The 14,945-nt window shown below is 39.8% G+C and overlaps 1 protein-coding gene across 4 annotated transcripts in view; it reads left to right on the forward strand.

Moving 5' to 3' along the window:
• Positions 1–238: 238 nt before the first annotated feature.
• Positions 239–14,945, forward strand: part of fahd2a (fumarylacetoacetate hydrolase domain containing 2A) — a 32,506-nt gene continuing 17,799 nt past the window's right edge. Inside the window, exons 1-4 of one of the 4 annotated variants that reach the window (XM_061928934.1) lie at positions 239–270; positions 5,168–5,430; positions 5,523–5,739; positions 5,830–5,889. In XM_061928934.1, coding sequence (XP_061784918.1) covers positions 5,168–5,430; positions 5,523–5,739; positions 5,830–5,889 — 540 coding nt within the window. In that variant the 5' untranslated portion in view covers positions 239–270. The other 3 variants (XM_061928931.1, XM_061928932.1, XM_061928933.2) reach the window with 3 other exon arrangements.

Consider the following 14,945-nt stretch of genomic DNA (forward strand, 5'->3'; position numbering starts at 1 on the left):
CAGAAAGGAACCAGTGTTGCCTTCAAATGCTTTTAAAAAGTCGTAATTTCTACTCATCTGTTAAACGTAACTGTTCTTTTGCAATTATGTGTTAGTAAATACCATTTACTATTTACAGCAAGTACAGTTACTATTGAATGTGTATTTTAACGAACGGATTTGCTAGATGTAGACATTTGCATTTACGATAGTTTCCCAAATTCAATTGACATTGAATGGCGCATAGAGCTGCATTATGGGAATTGTAGATTTACAACGGATTATAACCATGTGAGTCATATTTACACAAACCTTTTAATTATTATTTAGTAAAACTATCTCGTGACTTTGTGGCTATCGTAATGGCCACATGTGTAGTTTGAGGCCATTAGCGTGGTGATAGCTACATAAACGAGTGGCGAGTTAGCAAGTACGACTGCGAAGCTAACCGGAAGTTGTGAAGGCCTGCTTTAGAGAGCACAGAGGTGAGTACTTCAGAGTACTAACATACCCAGAAACGGTACAAAGGGCAGTCAATAGGTAAATAATTATTTTTTTTACCGCACAGTTAAAATTCTACGAACCTTCGGGCTTCAGGTAGGCAACTAGACTGAAGGCAGATTTGTATTTTTTTTTTTACAACTGTATGCAAACATATTGGCGGTTTTGCTGAATTTGTAATCAATACAAAATATTATTCGCATGCAAAAGCTGTATCCAAAATATTCATTAGGAAACATGCTAAATTTTCACTGGCGACAATTCGGTGTTGATGTCAATTTAACAGTAGGGCCTAAAGTATTTTCATTATTATAGTTATGTTGCATGTGATAGAGCTGTTTGTAAGATTTTAGTTATCTTACTACATAATAAGACACTATCTTATAATGCGGTGCACACCAGTGCAATCTAAGATCAAAACAAGAATCCAAGAAGCAAACTTTAGATATATGTCTTGTATTGATTGATTGATTGAAACGTATATTGGTGCTGGTTAGCGCCTTGCATGGCAGCTCCCTCCGTCAGTGTGTGAATGGGTAAATGTGGAAGTAGTGTCAAAGCGCTTTGAGTACCTTGAAGGTAGAAAAGCGCTATACAAGTACAACCCATTTATCATTTATTTATTAGTAGATTGCACAGTTCAGTACATATTCTGTACAATTGACCACTAAATGGTAACACCCGAATAAGTTTTTCAACTTGTTTAGGTCGAGGTCCACGTAAATCAATTCATGGTACAAATATATACTATCATCATAATGCAGTCATCACACAAGTTAATCATGAGAGTATATACATTGAATTATTTACAATCCGGGGGGTGGGATGAGGAGGGTTTGGTTGATAACAGCACTTCAGTCATCAACAATTGCATCATCATAGAAATGGGCATTGAAACAGTGTAGGTCTGACTTGGTGTTACAGAGTCTAGGGATCGTAGGAGAACGCAACATAAAAGTGTATAAACCAAATGAGTTGTAAATTAAAGACACCGAAGCCAATAATTGAAAATAAAAACTAGTGTTATTGAAAAGTAACCGGGGGGGGGGGGGGGGGGGTTACAACAAGACACAACACTAGCCTAGCTTGGGAATACAGGTGCTGTCAAAGAAATTAACAAAACATACCAAAAGACACCTCTGAAAAAGAAAGGTAAGCTTACTAACTAAAGCTATTTAATTAGCATAAACCAAAAACCTACCTACCTACTCTAGCCAAAGAGGGGGTCCAAAACATACAAGGGTGACAGCCACCACTAAGCCTGGTATCTCTATACACAAACAAATCCTACGTGTGTAGTGTATAGAGGCCTCTGTCTAACCTTTCCCAAGACTAGGCTGCAGATACTTACAAAAGTTGAAAGGTAAAACAAAAAGGAAGACTCAAAAACAGGTGGCACAAGTAGTGATGGGTCCGGCAACACCGATGCATCGGCGCATGCGTCGAGCTCATAGAGCGAAACCTTGTGTCGGTGCGCGTACCGCTTTTAGAAAGTCACGTGACCGATCATGAGCTGTTTTGGTCACGTGACCGATACGCGAACTGTGTCGCACTGACGCCTCCTCTGTGCCCTGTGAGCGGGTCTTTTCTACAGCCGGAGAAATAATAATTAAGAAGAGAAAGCCTCTAAAATTGAATACGTTGGAAAAACTGTTTTTTTTAAATAAAAATGTGTAAAAATAAATAAATAATAATTTCCAGGTCCACAAGCATCCTCATTCACAACACGTTCTCTTAGATTTCCATGTTATGATACATGTTCACATTATTTATTGACTGTATCTAAAAAAGACAAAAAATATGTTTTTATTTAAATGAAGTTATGAAATAATCCTAAATGAAATACAATGACTTGGTTTATATTATTGTATATACTAGGTCAGTGGTTCTCAACCTTTTTTCAGCAATGTACCCCCTGTGATTTTTTTTTAAATTCAAGTACCCCCTAATCAGAGCAAAGCATTTTTGGTTGAAAAAAAAAGACAAAGAAGTAAAATACAGCACTATGTCATCAGTTTCTGATTTATTAAATTGTATAACAGTGCAAAATATTGCTCATTTGTAGTGGTCTTTCTTGAACTATTTGGAAAAAAAGATATACAAATAACTAAAAACTTGTTGAAAAATAAACAAGTGATTCAATTATAAATAAAGATTTATACACATAGAAGTAATCATCAACTTAAAGTGGCCTCTTTGGGGATTGTATTAGAGATCCATCTGGATTCATGAACTTAATTCTAAACATTTCTTCACACAAAAAAAAATTCTTTAACATCAATATTTATGGAACATGTCCACAAAAAATCTAGCTGTCAACACTGAATATTGCATTGTTGCATTTCTTTTCACAGTTCTTTTTGACAGACATTTTAGTGACAAACCTGAGCTTGTGCTTCACTGAGTTTATGAACTTACATTCATATTTTGTTGAAGTATTATTCAATAAATATATTTATAAAGGATTTTTGAATTTTTGCTATTTTTAGAATATTTAAAAAAAATCTCACGTACCCCTTGGCATACCTTCAAGTACCCCCAGGGGTACGCGTACCCCCATTTGAGAACCACTGTACTAGGTCATAAAATCAGTGTCAGTTGAGTCGGTCCATAGGTTGCCTGTAGGGATTTTTAATGTCCAGCAGATGTCAGTATTTAGTGACACAGTATCAACACAGTATCAATACAGTTTTGCAATGTGTCGAAACGCTTCATGACGCCTCATCAACCCATCACTAGGCACAAGTTTAGCAAAGAGCTTAACAAAAATGATTACAAAACAAAATAGCGTCAAAGACAAAGTAGCGTCTCTCCAAGCTCCACACAGCATTTCAGAAAAAGAATCCCCCTGATCCAGTGGTGAGCAGGTGGTTTTAAACAGGCTGGGAGGATGAATGGTGGACTGGGATTGGCTGGCTGATCAACAGGTGAAATGAGCAGCAGCTGGGAACAGGAACCGGTTGATTGGCAGCAGAGGCCGTGATTGAGTGTGACCTGTACAAACAAAAGAAGAAGAAACACAAAACAAACAAACCACCACTACGTGGAATGTACTACTTGGTACATAGTGAGTTCAGATAGCATAAGAACAAGTATATACATTAGAAATACATTTGATTATTTACAATCCGGGGAGGTGGGATGTGGAGGGGGGAGGGTGTTAGTCAAGGGTTGAAGTTGCCTGGAGGTGTTGTTTTAGTAAATGGTAAATGGGTTGTTCTTGTATAGCGCAAAACGATTTGACACTATTTCCACATTCACCCATTCACACACACACATTCACACACTGATGGCGGGAGCTGCCATGCACGGCGGTACCCAGGACCCATCAGGAGCAAGGGTGAAGTGTCTTGTTCAAGGACACAACGGACGTGACTAGGATGGTAGAAGGTGGGGATTGAACCAGTAACCCTCAGATTGCTGGCACGGCCACTCTCCCAACTTCGCCACGCCGTCCCCAGTGTGGTTTTGAAGGAGGATAGAGATGCACTTTCTTTTACACCCGTTGGGAGTGCATTCCATATGTGTACAGCTCTGGTAATGGGTACATTCACACCCACCTGCACAAATGTACTTCAAAATGTAACAATCAAAAATAAATATGACTTTTTTTTGTTACTAGAGCATGCTTATATAATATGCATTAGTTTGACCATTTAAAATCAACGATAATAAAAAGGAGATTCTCGGAAATAGCATAAAAATGCCCCAAAAACTTGGAAAAACACGATTCAGAGCGTTACTTTTTGGTGTAACCATCATGAGCGTTCTGTTCAGGTATATTTCTTTTATATTTTGATAAACCATCATATGTATGTATTACTAAATTAATAGGTATTGATCAATCTTTAAGCTGTGTGTATTTGATTTCAGTTTGCTTTTGACATCCTATTTAAAATTGTAGTTGAAACTTTTACAACCTTGTGTTGCGCTCATGATGGCGTAACCGAACTAGATTTCATGTAATGATCTTATTTTGAATATTTATTCCCTTTTTTACATTTAGTATATTTAAATATTCATTTATAAACATTGAATACATTTCAAATATCAATAAAATGCAATTGCCTTCATCTTATAGGGTAATGTTTAGTTACACCAAGTCATGAGCGTAACACTAAGCTTCATCACTTTGACTTGTAGTATCTCTAATTCTGGTGGTGTTTTATGCTTTTTCTTTTTGGAACATGTACTATACATATAATACAATAAAGTCCCATATAAAATTATGTTTCTAGCAATACTTTAATTTTGCCTTTGAAAGTAACACTCCAACGTCCATTAGTGGAGCTGTACACCTAAAGTAACACTCCAATGTCCATTAGTGGAGCTGTACACATATTGATGTGGCATAGAAGGAGAATGAGTGAAGACCTTTGTTGGATCGGAATCTGGGTTTAACGTGGTTTGTGGAACTCCCCCTGGTGTTGTGGTTATGGCGGTCATTTACGTTATGGAAGTAGTTTGAAATGTACTTTGGTATCAGGGAGGTGTAGCAGATTTTATAAACTAGGCTCAGTGCAAGTTGTTTTTCTCTGCTATTGTACTGTACCAGTACAATAGCAGGTGTACCTAATGAATTGTACAGTGAGTTCAAAGGTAAAGGTGATAAACCTTTTAATGATTAATTGCTAAACATTAAGTTCATTTGTGTCACTTTCATTTCCTCCTTTTTTGTCATCAACAGATGCGAGTTCCCTCCTTGCACATCCTCCGTTTATTCTCTCCCAGACACACAGTCCAGCCACAGAAACGGAGCTTGTGTGACACACCCATGCGTCTGGTCCAGTTTTATCGCCATGGTGATGGAGGGAAAGACAGAGTCAGAGTTGGGGTGGAGCAGGATGAAGGGTTTAGCGTGGTGGACCTGAGGGCGTTTGACCCCTCCATGCCCTCAACGATAAAAGAGCTGCTGGAGCTCGGAGACAAAGGTCTGGAGTGTGCCCGGAGGTATCAAACATCACGTGGTGATTGCACAAGAAAACATCCATTTTAAAAAGCTGTTTGATTCAGCTACTTTATAAAGTCCCATCCCGCTTCAGGGCACTGTCATCTGGTCAGGGTGTGCTGAAGCGTTCAGACGTCAGGCTGGTTTCTCCCATCTTAGCCCCAGAAAAGGTGGTGTGTGTGGGTATGAACTACCGTGACCACTGCCTGGAGCAGAACGCCCCCATCCCCAAAGAGCCCATCATCTTCAGCAAGTTTCCCAATGCCATCACAGGACCGTACGACGATATTGTTCTACCCTCTGAGAGCCAGGTGAGTTCCAGGAGTCCAAAGGACACCAAGAATAGATGCGGTCCAGAGAAAGGAGATATCGTGTCTCTTAGCTTCATGTCTTTCTCCAAGGAGGTGGACTGGGAGGTGGAGCTGGCTTTTGTGATTGGACAACGAGGAAAGCACATTAAGGTGAGCATCAAAGCCATCTCATACTATCTAACAACACGCCTCACATTTCAGCATTTGTTTTACCGGTACATTAAATATTGTCAAGGGACAATATTATAATTGTTTGTATTCCGACAAGTGATTGCTTCCCGGAAGTGAAAACCAGTGGTGGTCAACCAAGCTGAGATGGCTGTTGTACAGCAAGAATACACAAGGGGCCTATATATTTTTGCAAAAAACAGATATGAGCAAAAAATCCAACCATGCAATGAAATAGATCCGTATACTTTAAAAAAAAAAGATTTGTATAGTGATAAAGCATTATTCGTCGGTAGAGTTCCCAAATGTATCAAACTATCTGGTGCTGCAGACATCATTCTACATGACTAAACAGATGAATACTTGGAAAAGCATGGAGGTCTAAAACTTCTTTGAGGGTGGCTGAGTCAAGGAAATTAGTATCAAGACTCTCCCGGATAAATATGCATCGTTTTTGCTCGGGTAAGGTTGCATTTCATGATTTAACTTTGTGTCTACAGTCACGCTTGTTGCCTACCCTTGCTGTTGCACATGCCGTTTTTCCCTGTCTTTATCAAAATATAACTATAGATGTCAACATTGCGTATGTACTGAAAGCTTCATTTATGATTGTTGCCTGTGGTAAAAGCTTAACTCTTTAAGGTTTTGCTCACCTTTGATTTCTTTTATTTAGACTTGCCGAGTTGGTGCTTTAGGGAACACTTGTAGCAAAAATGTGTCTTAAGAAATACAAATAATATCAAGATAATACTTGAATGGGAAACACTAAACGTTAAAAGTATATCAAACCAACTTAACGGAGTGGTCACTGCAAACTCGTGCATTCCTCTGCTCTGCTCCCTTGTACTGGAGTGCGTGGTACTTCTGTCGTCTTTTTTCATGAAATCTTACACTCCTCGGCCATCCTTGATTACCTCTCGAGGAACTCTGAAGATTCAAACGTTTATCCTTTTTCGCGGTTTGTACAGCCCAAAACAATGCAAGCATAGGGCATTTTTCTTCAAGAAAGGCTAGAACAGACACTGGCTTGACCACCACGCATAATTAATGAGAGGGACGTGACGTCATTTTGAATCCAAGCAATAGAAACACTCAAAGAGCGCAGACCTCCAAAGCTATTACCCTAAAATCCTGACTTTAGATTAAGGCTGGACGATTGAGAAAAAACCTAATTGCAATTTTTCTCTCCAAAATTGCGATTCAATTTGTATATTTTATACATAAAAATACATACATCTGCGAAAATAACGAGTAAAGGAAGACACATTACTTTTAGACTGTCAATACCGTAAAGCACCACACATTAGAACAATATGCAATAATTTACTTAAAAATATATTTGGCTGTTTGTAGACAGACTCAAAGCTTTTGTCTACATCATGTTCTTAAACTGAATAAATAATCAATAAAAACTACATAATGTTTGTAATGTAATGTAATCGTAGTTTATAATAATTATGTAAGTAACCATTTAAAAGGATATAAACGTATTTATTATTACCGGTACTGTATTTTTACCATTGTACTGTAATTGGAATACCGTATAAATCATTTTGTTATACTAAATAAAATAAAATAAATAAACGCTCTCAGGTGCTGAGAGCGATGCACAGAGTGAGACCTCTTTTCCCTGTTTGAAGCAAGAGACAAACACACATGAGGCTCAATAATTCTAATTGGCGAACCTGTCTGTCATTCAAATGTTGGTGACGGCAGTCAAAAAACTCCAAAACAAAACCGCAGCCTCTCGCGGTTATGTAATTGCACTAATTAAAACCTTGATGTTGATTAATGGTGCAGCCGTCCTCTAGACTGTGGTCCATGTCAGCTCCAAAATGTAATAGAATAGAATAGAAAGTACTTTATTGATCCCTGGGGGAAATTCAGCAACACAGTTCGCTCACAATAGACAATAATAATAATAATAAATAATATATAATATATATAATATATTATATGTAATATATGAATAATATAAATATATTCTACATATAGTCTATATTTAAGTGCAGTCAAGGAACATGTGTATTATACAGTCTGATGGCTGTCGGTATGAAGGACCTCCTGTGTCGTTCCGTGTTGCATTTTGGTAGTCTGAGCCTTCCACTGAACGTGCTCATTCTCTCCGCAATGTCCGAGTGTAGTGGGTGGGAGGTGTTGTGTCATGTCTGTGTGATCATGTTTTGTTTTAGTCATGTTCGGTTTTGTTTTTGGACTCTTTTTGCACTTTTGTTTATTTTGTCACCATAGCAACCCATTCGTTTTCACCTGTCATGTCACGCACCTGTTTCACGTTTTGAGTCACACACCTGTTTTCACTGATCTTATCATTGCTATTTAAACCGGTCTGTTTCTGTTGTTCGTGCGGGTGACATTATCTATCTATCCTATCCACCCATAATACCTCTGCTACCCTTGCGATTCCTGTTAATCATAGTTTTCATGCTGTTTCACGTCACAGTAAGTGCTTTCGTTTTCATGTTCATTGTCTCTCTAGTTTTGTATCATTAGCCAAGTTTGTTCTGCGCGCCTTTTGTTTGCTTTCTTTTTTTTGTAGTTTGTTAGTGTTATTAATAAATATGTACTCACATTCATGCTCTGCAGTCTTGACACGCTGCTTACTCTGTCCATGCTGCTCTTTTCTTGCCACGTAAGTTTTTTGTTTGTTCAAGCCATTGTTTTGTACCTCCGCTGTGAGCGCCTTTTGTTTGTTCCTTTTTTCCATAGTTCTGCCTTTGTGCGAGTTTTGTTTTATTAGCCAAGTTTGTTCCCCGCCTTGTGCGCGCCTTTTGTTTATACTTTTTATAATCTATTATTAAATCATGTATTTAACTTCACGCCATGTCTGGTCCAAATCCTTTGCACCATGGGAAAACAAACCACGCCAAAGTCCAAGTCTTGACATGTTGTCCATAATGGCTCGGAGTTTTGCATGTTTCTCCTCTCTGACACCACCGCCAGAGAGTCTAGCTCCACTCCCACCACGTTACTGGCCTTCTTTACCAGCTTGTCCAGTCTGTTTCCGTCCCTCGCTCTCAGCCCGCTGCCCCAGCAGGCCACGCCGTACAAGAAGGCGCCCGCCACCACCGACTCGTAGAACATCTTCATCATCTTTGTACAGGCGTTGAAGGATCCTAGCCTCCTGAGGAAGTAGAGGCGGCTCTGTCCCTTCTTGTAGAGTGCCTCAGCGTGTTTTGATCCATTCAGCTTGTTGTCGATGTGTACACCATACTTGCCAACCTTGAGACCTCCGATTTCGGGAGGTGGGGGGTGGGGGGCGTGGTTAAGATATATATATATATATATATATAAGAAATACTTGACTTTCAGTGAATTCTATCTATATATAATTTTTTTTTATTACATATATATATATATATATATATATATATATGTATATATATATAAATAAATAAAAGAAATACTTGAATTTCAGTGTTCATTTATTTACACATATACACACACATAACACTCATCTACTCATTGTTGAGTTAAGGGTTGAATTGTCCATCCTTGTTCTATTCTCTGTCACTATTTCAGAACACACACATTAAACAAATATACATTATAAAATCAATAAGAAAACGGGAGCTCTAATTTGGGAGTCTGAATTAGGATCAGAAGTTCCTATATAAACATTGCGCACTCACGTCGCCTTTTTGTATTGATTACTGCAGCTGTGCACTGGATTCATTCACAAATGAATTGGGGCGGCATGGCGTAGTGGGTAGAGCAACCGTGCCAGAAACCTGAGGGTTGCAAGTTCGCTCCCCGCCTCTTACCATCAAAAAAATCGCTGCCGTTGTGTCCTTGGGCGGGACACTTCACCCTTTGCCCCCGGTGCCACTCACACAGGTGAATTGAATGATGAATGATAGGTGGTGGTCGGAGGGGCCGTTGGCGCAAATTGCAGCCACGCTTCCGTCAGTCTACCCCAGGGCAGCTGTGGCTATGAAAGTAGCTTACCACCACCAAGTGTGACTGAATGATGGGTTCTACATGTAAAGCGACTTTGGGTACTTAGAGAAGCGCTATATAAATCCAAGTTATTATTATTATTATCAAATACAAACTACAACTCACAAACACTTTAGAGTTAGGCTCCACCATCAGAATGTGTACTTAAACTTATAAAGATCACATGGATATTATTCAGTGAGTTGATTCACCAAAACTAGCCTGTTATACAGGAGGAAAAAGCACACAGGACGTTTCAATTGTTCACAGACTGGTCGCTCTCATCAGAATGACAAGACACTTCCGGTCTGCAGGTGATAGCATTCAATTGGGAAGAAACGCCCTACTGCCCCCTACTGACCAATGTGAATACTGATAAATGTGGAATGACAGCTCCAAAAACGAATTCAAACCACAAAATAAAATAAATAAATCAACACAAAAATGTGACACATTATGGGTGGGTCACATATGCATGTACAGTAGATGGCAGTATTGTCCTGTTTAAACGTGTCACAACATTGCTGTTTACGGCAATGTTGTGAACAGGCTGTCAACACGTCATTCAGGTCCGCATGGAGCTGGAGGGGGCGTGGGCTCCAGCTCCGCCTGAATTTCGGGAGATTTTCGGGAGAAATTTTGTCCCGGGAGGTTTTCGGGAGAGGCGCTGAATTTCGGGAGTCTCCCGGAAAATCCGGGAGGGTTGGCAAGTATGCTGTGACGTCACACAGTAATGCCAATACAAACAAACATGGCGGATAGAACAGCAAGGTATAGCGACATTAGCTCGGATTCAGACTCGGATTTCAGCGGCTTAAGCGATTGAACAGATTACGCATGTATTGAAACGGATGGTTGTAGTGTGGAGGCAGGTAGCAAAAACGAAATTGAAGAAGAAACTGAAGCTATTGAGCCATATCGGTTTGAACCGTATGCAAGCGAAAACGACGAAAACGACACGACAGCCAGCGACACGGGAGAAAGCGAGGACGAATTCGGCGATCGCCTTCTAACCAACGATTGGTATGTGTTTGTTTGGCATTAAAGGAAACCAACAACTATGAACTAGGTTTACAGCATATGAAATACATTTGGCAACAACATGCACTTTGAGAGTGCAGACAGCCCAGTTTTCATCAATTAATATATTCTGTAGACATACCCTCATCCGCTCTCTTTTCCTGAAAGCTGATCTGTCCAGTCGGAAATGCATCTGCTTTGAGTGTCGCAGGATATCCACACATTCTTGCCATCTCTGTCGTAGCATAGCTTTCGTCGGTAAAGTGTGCGGAACAATTGTCCAATTTCTTGCCACTTTCGCATCTTTGGGCCACTGGTGCAACTTGAATCCGTCCCTGTTCGTGTTGTTACACCCTCCGACAACACCGACGAGGCATGATGTCTCCAAGGTACGGAAAACAGTCGAAAAAACGGAAAATAACAGAGCTGATTTGACTCGATGTTTGTAATGTGTTTGAGAAAATGGCGGATTGCTTCCCGGTGTGACGTCACGTTGTGACGCCATCGCTCTGAGAGCGAATAATAGAAAGGCGTTTAATTCGCCAAAATTCACCCATTTAGAGTTCGGAAATTGGTTAAAAAAATATATGGTCTTTTTTCTGCAACATCAAGGTATATATTGACGCTTACATAGGTCTGGTGATAATGTTCCCCTTTAAGACCCTTCTTAAATAAATGATAAATGGGTTATACTTGTATAGCGCTTTTCTACCTTCAAGGTACTCAAAGCGCTTTGACAGTATTTCCACATTTACCCATTCACACACACATTCACACACTGATGGCGGGAGCTGCCATGCAAGGCGCTAACCAGCAGCCATCAGGAGCAAGGGGTGAAGTGTCTTGCCCAAGGACACAACGGACGTGACTAGGATGGTAGAAGGTGGGGATTGAACCCCAGTAACCAGCAACCCTCCGATTGCTGGCACGGCCACTCTACCAACTTCGCCACGTCGTTCTTAAAACCCATTTTTATTCACTGGCTTTTAACCCAGCATGAGACTTTAAACTGTTTTTAACTTTTTTAACTGCTTTTTGTCTAACAAATTGTTCTTAAGATAATTTGTATTTGCTTTTTCAATGTGTATTTTACCTCTGTTTTAAATGTTATTTTTTAGTCCGTCCTTTGCCTGTATTTCTTTGTGGTGTACAGCCCTTTGTTCTTCAACTGTGGTTGTTTTTAAAGGGCTTTATAAATAAAGTTGGTATGGTAAGCCTGGGCCCCTGGAGAGGGGGTCCAGACTGAGGCCAAGGAAGAAAAAAACCCGCATAGCCATAGCACACATAAGCATGTGTGTAAGAGGAAAACATCAAAGAACACAAAGGACATTAAAGACATTAAAAGAGCAGAGCTGATGCAACCAGCTATTTCTACATACAGCTACAAAAGTAAAAATAAACCACAAAAAACAAACCATATACACTATGGTGGCCTCTGCGGCGTTCCACGCCATTGTCTGCTGGGGTGGGGGGAGCATGTCCAGAGACAGGAGCAAACCTAAATAATTAACAAACATTTGTGATTAATCCAAGAATAAATTAAATTGCTGTGTTAGTGTGTGTTTGTTTTGTCCGTCCGTCGCTTACGGTGGCTGGGAAGTGCAAAACACTTTTACATTTCACGAAATAATTTACAATTACAGAAAACAAATTATTATAAGACAAAACAACAAACAAAACTTATAATTTTAGAAACCAACTTAAAAATGAGACAACCATTTACAATGTCACAAACCACATTAATAAAAAGCAAAACAACTTACAATTGCAGTAACCACATTAACAAAAGCCGAAAGGGAATGTCCCAAATCACAGATTGACGGCTAAATCAACCAATCTTGTCCATGTACTTCCTCATTTGACCTTTACTTAAATGCTCCGACTAGTGCCAAATTTAATCAATAAACACAATAAATATACTTCCAAGATTACAACACCTGGTCTATCATACTTGCCAACCTTGAGACCTCCGAATTCGGGAGATTTGGGGTTTGAGGTGTGGGGGGGCGGGGTTGGGGTGGTAGCGGGAGTGTATATTGTAGCCCGGAAGAGTTAGGGCTGCAAGGTGTTCTGGGTATTTGTTCTGTTGTGTTTATGTTGTGTTACGGTGCGGATGTTCTCCCGAAATGTGTTTGTCCTTCTTGTTTGGTGTGGGTTCACAGTGTGGCGCATATTTGTAACAGCGTTTAAGTTGTTTATACGGCCACCCTCAGTGTGACCTGTATGGCTGTTGATCAAGTATGTCTTGCAGTCAATTACGTGTGTATGCAGAAGCCACGTACAACTTGTGACTGGGCCGGCACGATGTTTGTATGGTGGACGCGACGGCAGGTTGTAGAGGACGCTAAAGACAGTGCCATCACGGCACGCACTTAATATTGTTGCCCGGGTGAAAATCGGGAGAATGGTTTCCCCGGGAGATTTTCGGGAGGGGCGCTGAAATTCGGGAGTCTCCCGGAAAAATCGGGAGGGTTGGCCTATTAGATGAAAAGAAGATGAATAGTTACATATAAAAGAGGGGACGGGAGTTCAAAATAGCCGTAATCAAGGCTGTGACGGCAAGTCACTCTCGTCATTACCGCGACAAGGACACATGTTTTCATGTGTTTTAAAACTAATATTTCTAGAAATAAAACTTGTACTGGCATGGTATTATGAGTTCATTTAGTAGCAAATATAAACTGCCGTGTCAACTTGCTGCTGGGGACCAACTGAAAAATGATCGTGTTCTGTTTTTTTTTACAGCATATGTGACACCTCATGGATTTACAGCGAAACAATGCATACAAATATGTATTCATGCACACTGATCTGATGTCATTAGAATGATTGATTACAAAACGTACAGTAAACTATTAGCAGTAACCCTCGGGGAAGACCCAAGATATTGCTCAGCTAAGCTGGAACTACCATGAATTGATTAACGTGGACCCCGACTTAAACAAGTTGAAAATCTTATTCGGGTGTTACCATTTAGTGGTCAATTGTACGGAATATGTACTGTACTGTGCAATCTACTAATACAATTTTCAATCAATCAAACGCCTCGGGAATCCCGAGGAGGAGCTGGACAAAGTAGCAGGGGGATGAGAGGGAAGTCTGGCTTTCTCTGCTCAGGCTGCTGCCTCTGCGACCTCACGTTGATAAGCGAAAGACAGATGACTGGATTTGCTTTACCATTACTTCCACTAACAGCCACAAGTCAAAACGTATCCCTTCCTGTCAATCTGATATTTGCTTCTGACATGTCTTGGTTGTTATTACACCAAATCATGTTCATGAATAGAGACTAGTGTCCCCCCTTTTTATATGGAGCTTAATCGTTTTATTTTCATGAAATGGACCAGGTGTTGTAATCTTGGCATTATAGTTATTTTCTTTATTAAATCATTTGGCACTAGTTGGGGCATTTAAGTCAGTAGGTCCCAAACCTGTTTTCCCCGCTTTGGTACATCTGCCCACCCTTTGGCACATAAGAATGGCTGTGGCCACCCCAGGGGGGCACACGGCCCACTTTGAGAACCACTGATTTAAGTGAGGACGTAAAGACTCGGTGGACATGGTCAAATGATTTGTTGACTTAGCTGTCAATCTGTGATTTGGAACATTCCCTTTCCAGTTCCTATTATTGTAAATTGTTTAAAGTGTTTTTTGAAATTGTAAGTTGTTTTGCTTTTTGTTAGTGTTGTCTGAAATTGGCAATTGGTTAATCTTTTTTAAACTTGGTGTCTGCAATTGAATATTGTCTCACTTTTTGTTAGTGTTTCCTGAAATTGTTAATTATTTCGACTTTTTAATTTGGTTGCTGTACTTGTGTTGTTTTGTATTTTTTAAAAGTGGTTTTACATATTTTAAGTTGTTTTGTCTTTTGTTAATTTGGTTTCTGTAATTGTAATTAGTTTCATGAAATGCAAAAGGTTTTGCACTTCCAGTCCACTGTAGTCGCTTACACACAGGCTGCAAGAAGGTTTACTCATTGGATCGGGGTCAGCAGCTGGACACTTTTGTTCTATAGGGGATTAAAATAAACTGAGTGAAAACTCCTGTCAGTCATCCACTCT

Source organism: Nerophis lumbriciformis, linkage group LG33, assembly GCF_033978685.3.
Source record: "Nerophis lumbriciformis linkage group LG33, RoL_Nlum_v2.1, whole genome shotgun sequence".
NCBI classification, from domain to species: Eukaryota; Metazoa; Chordata; class Actinopteri; order Syngnathiformes; family Syngnathidae; genus Nerophis; species Nerophis lumbriciformis.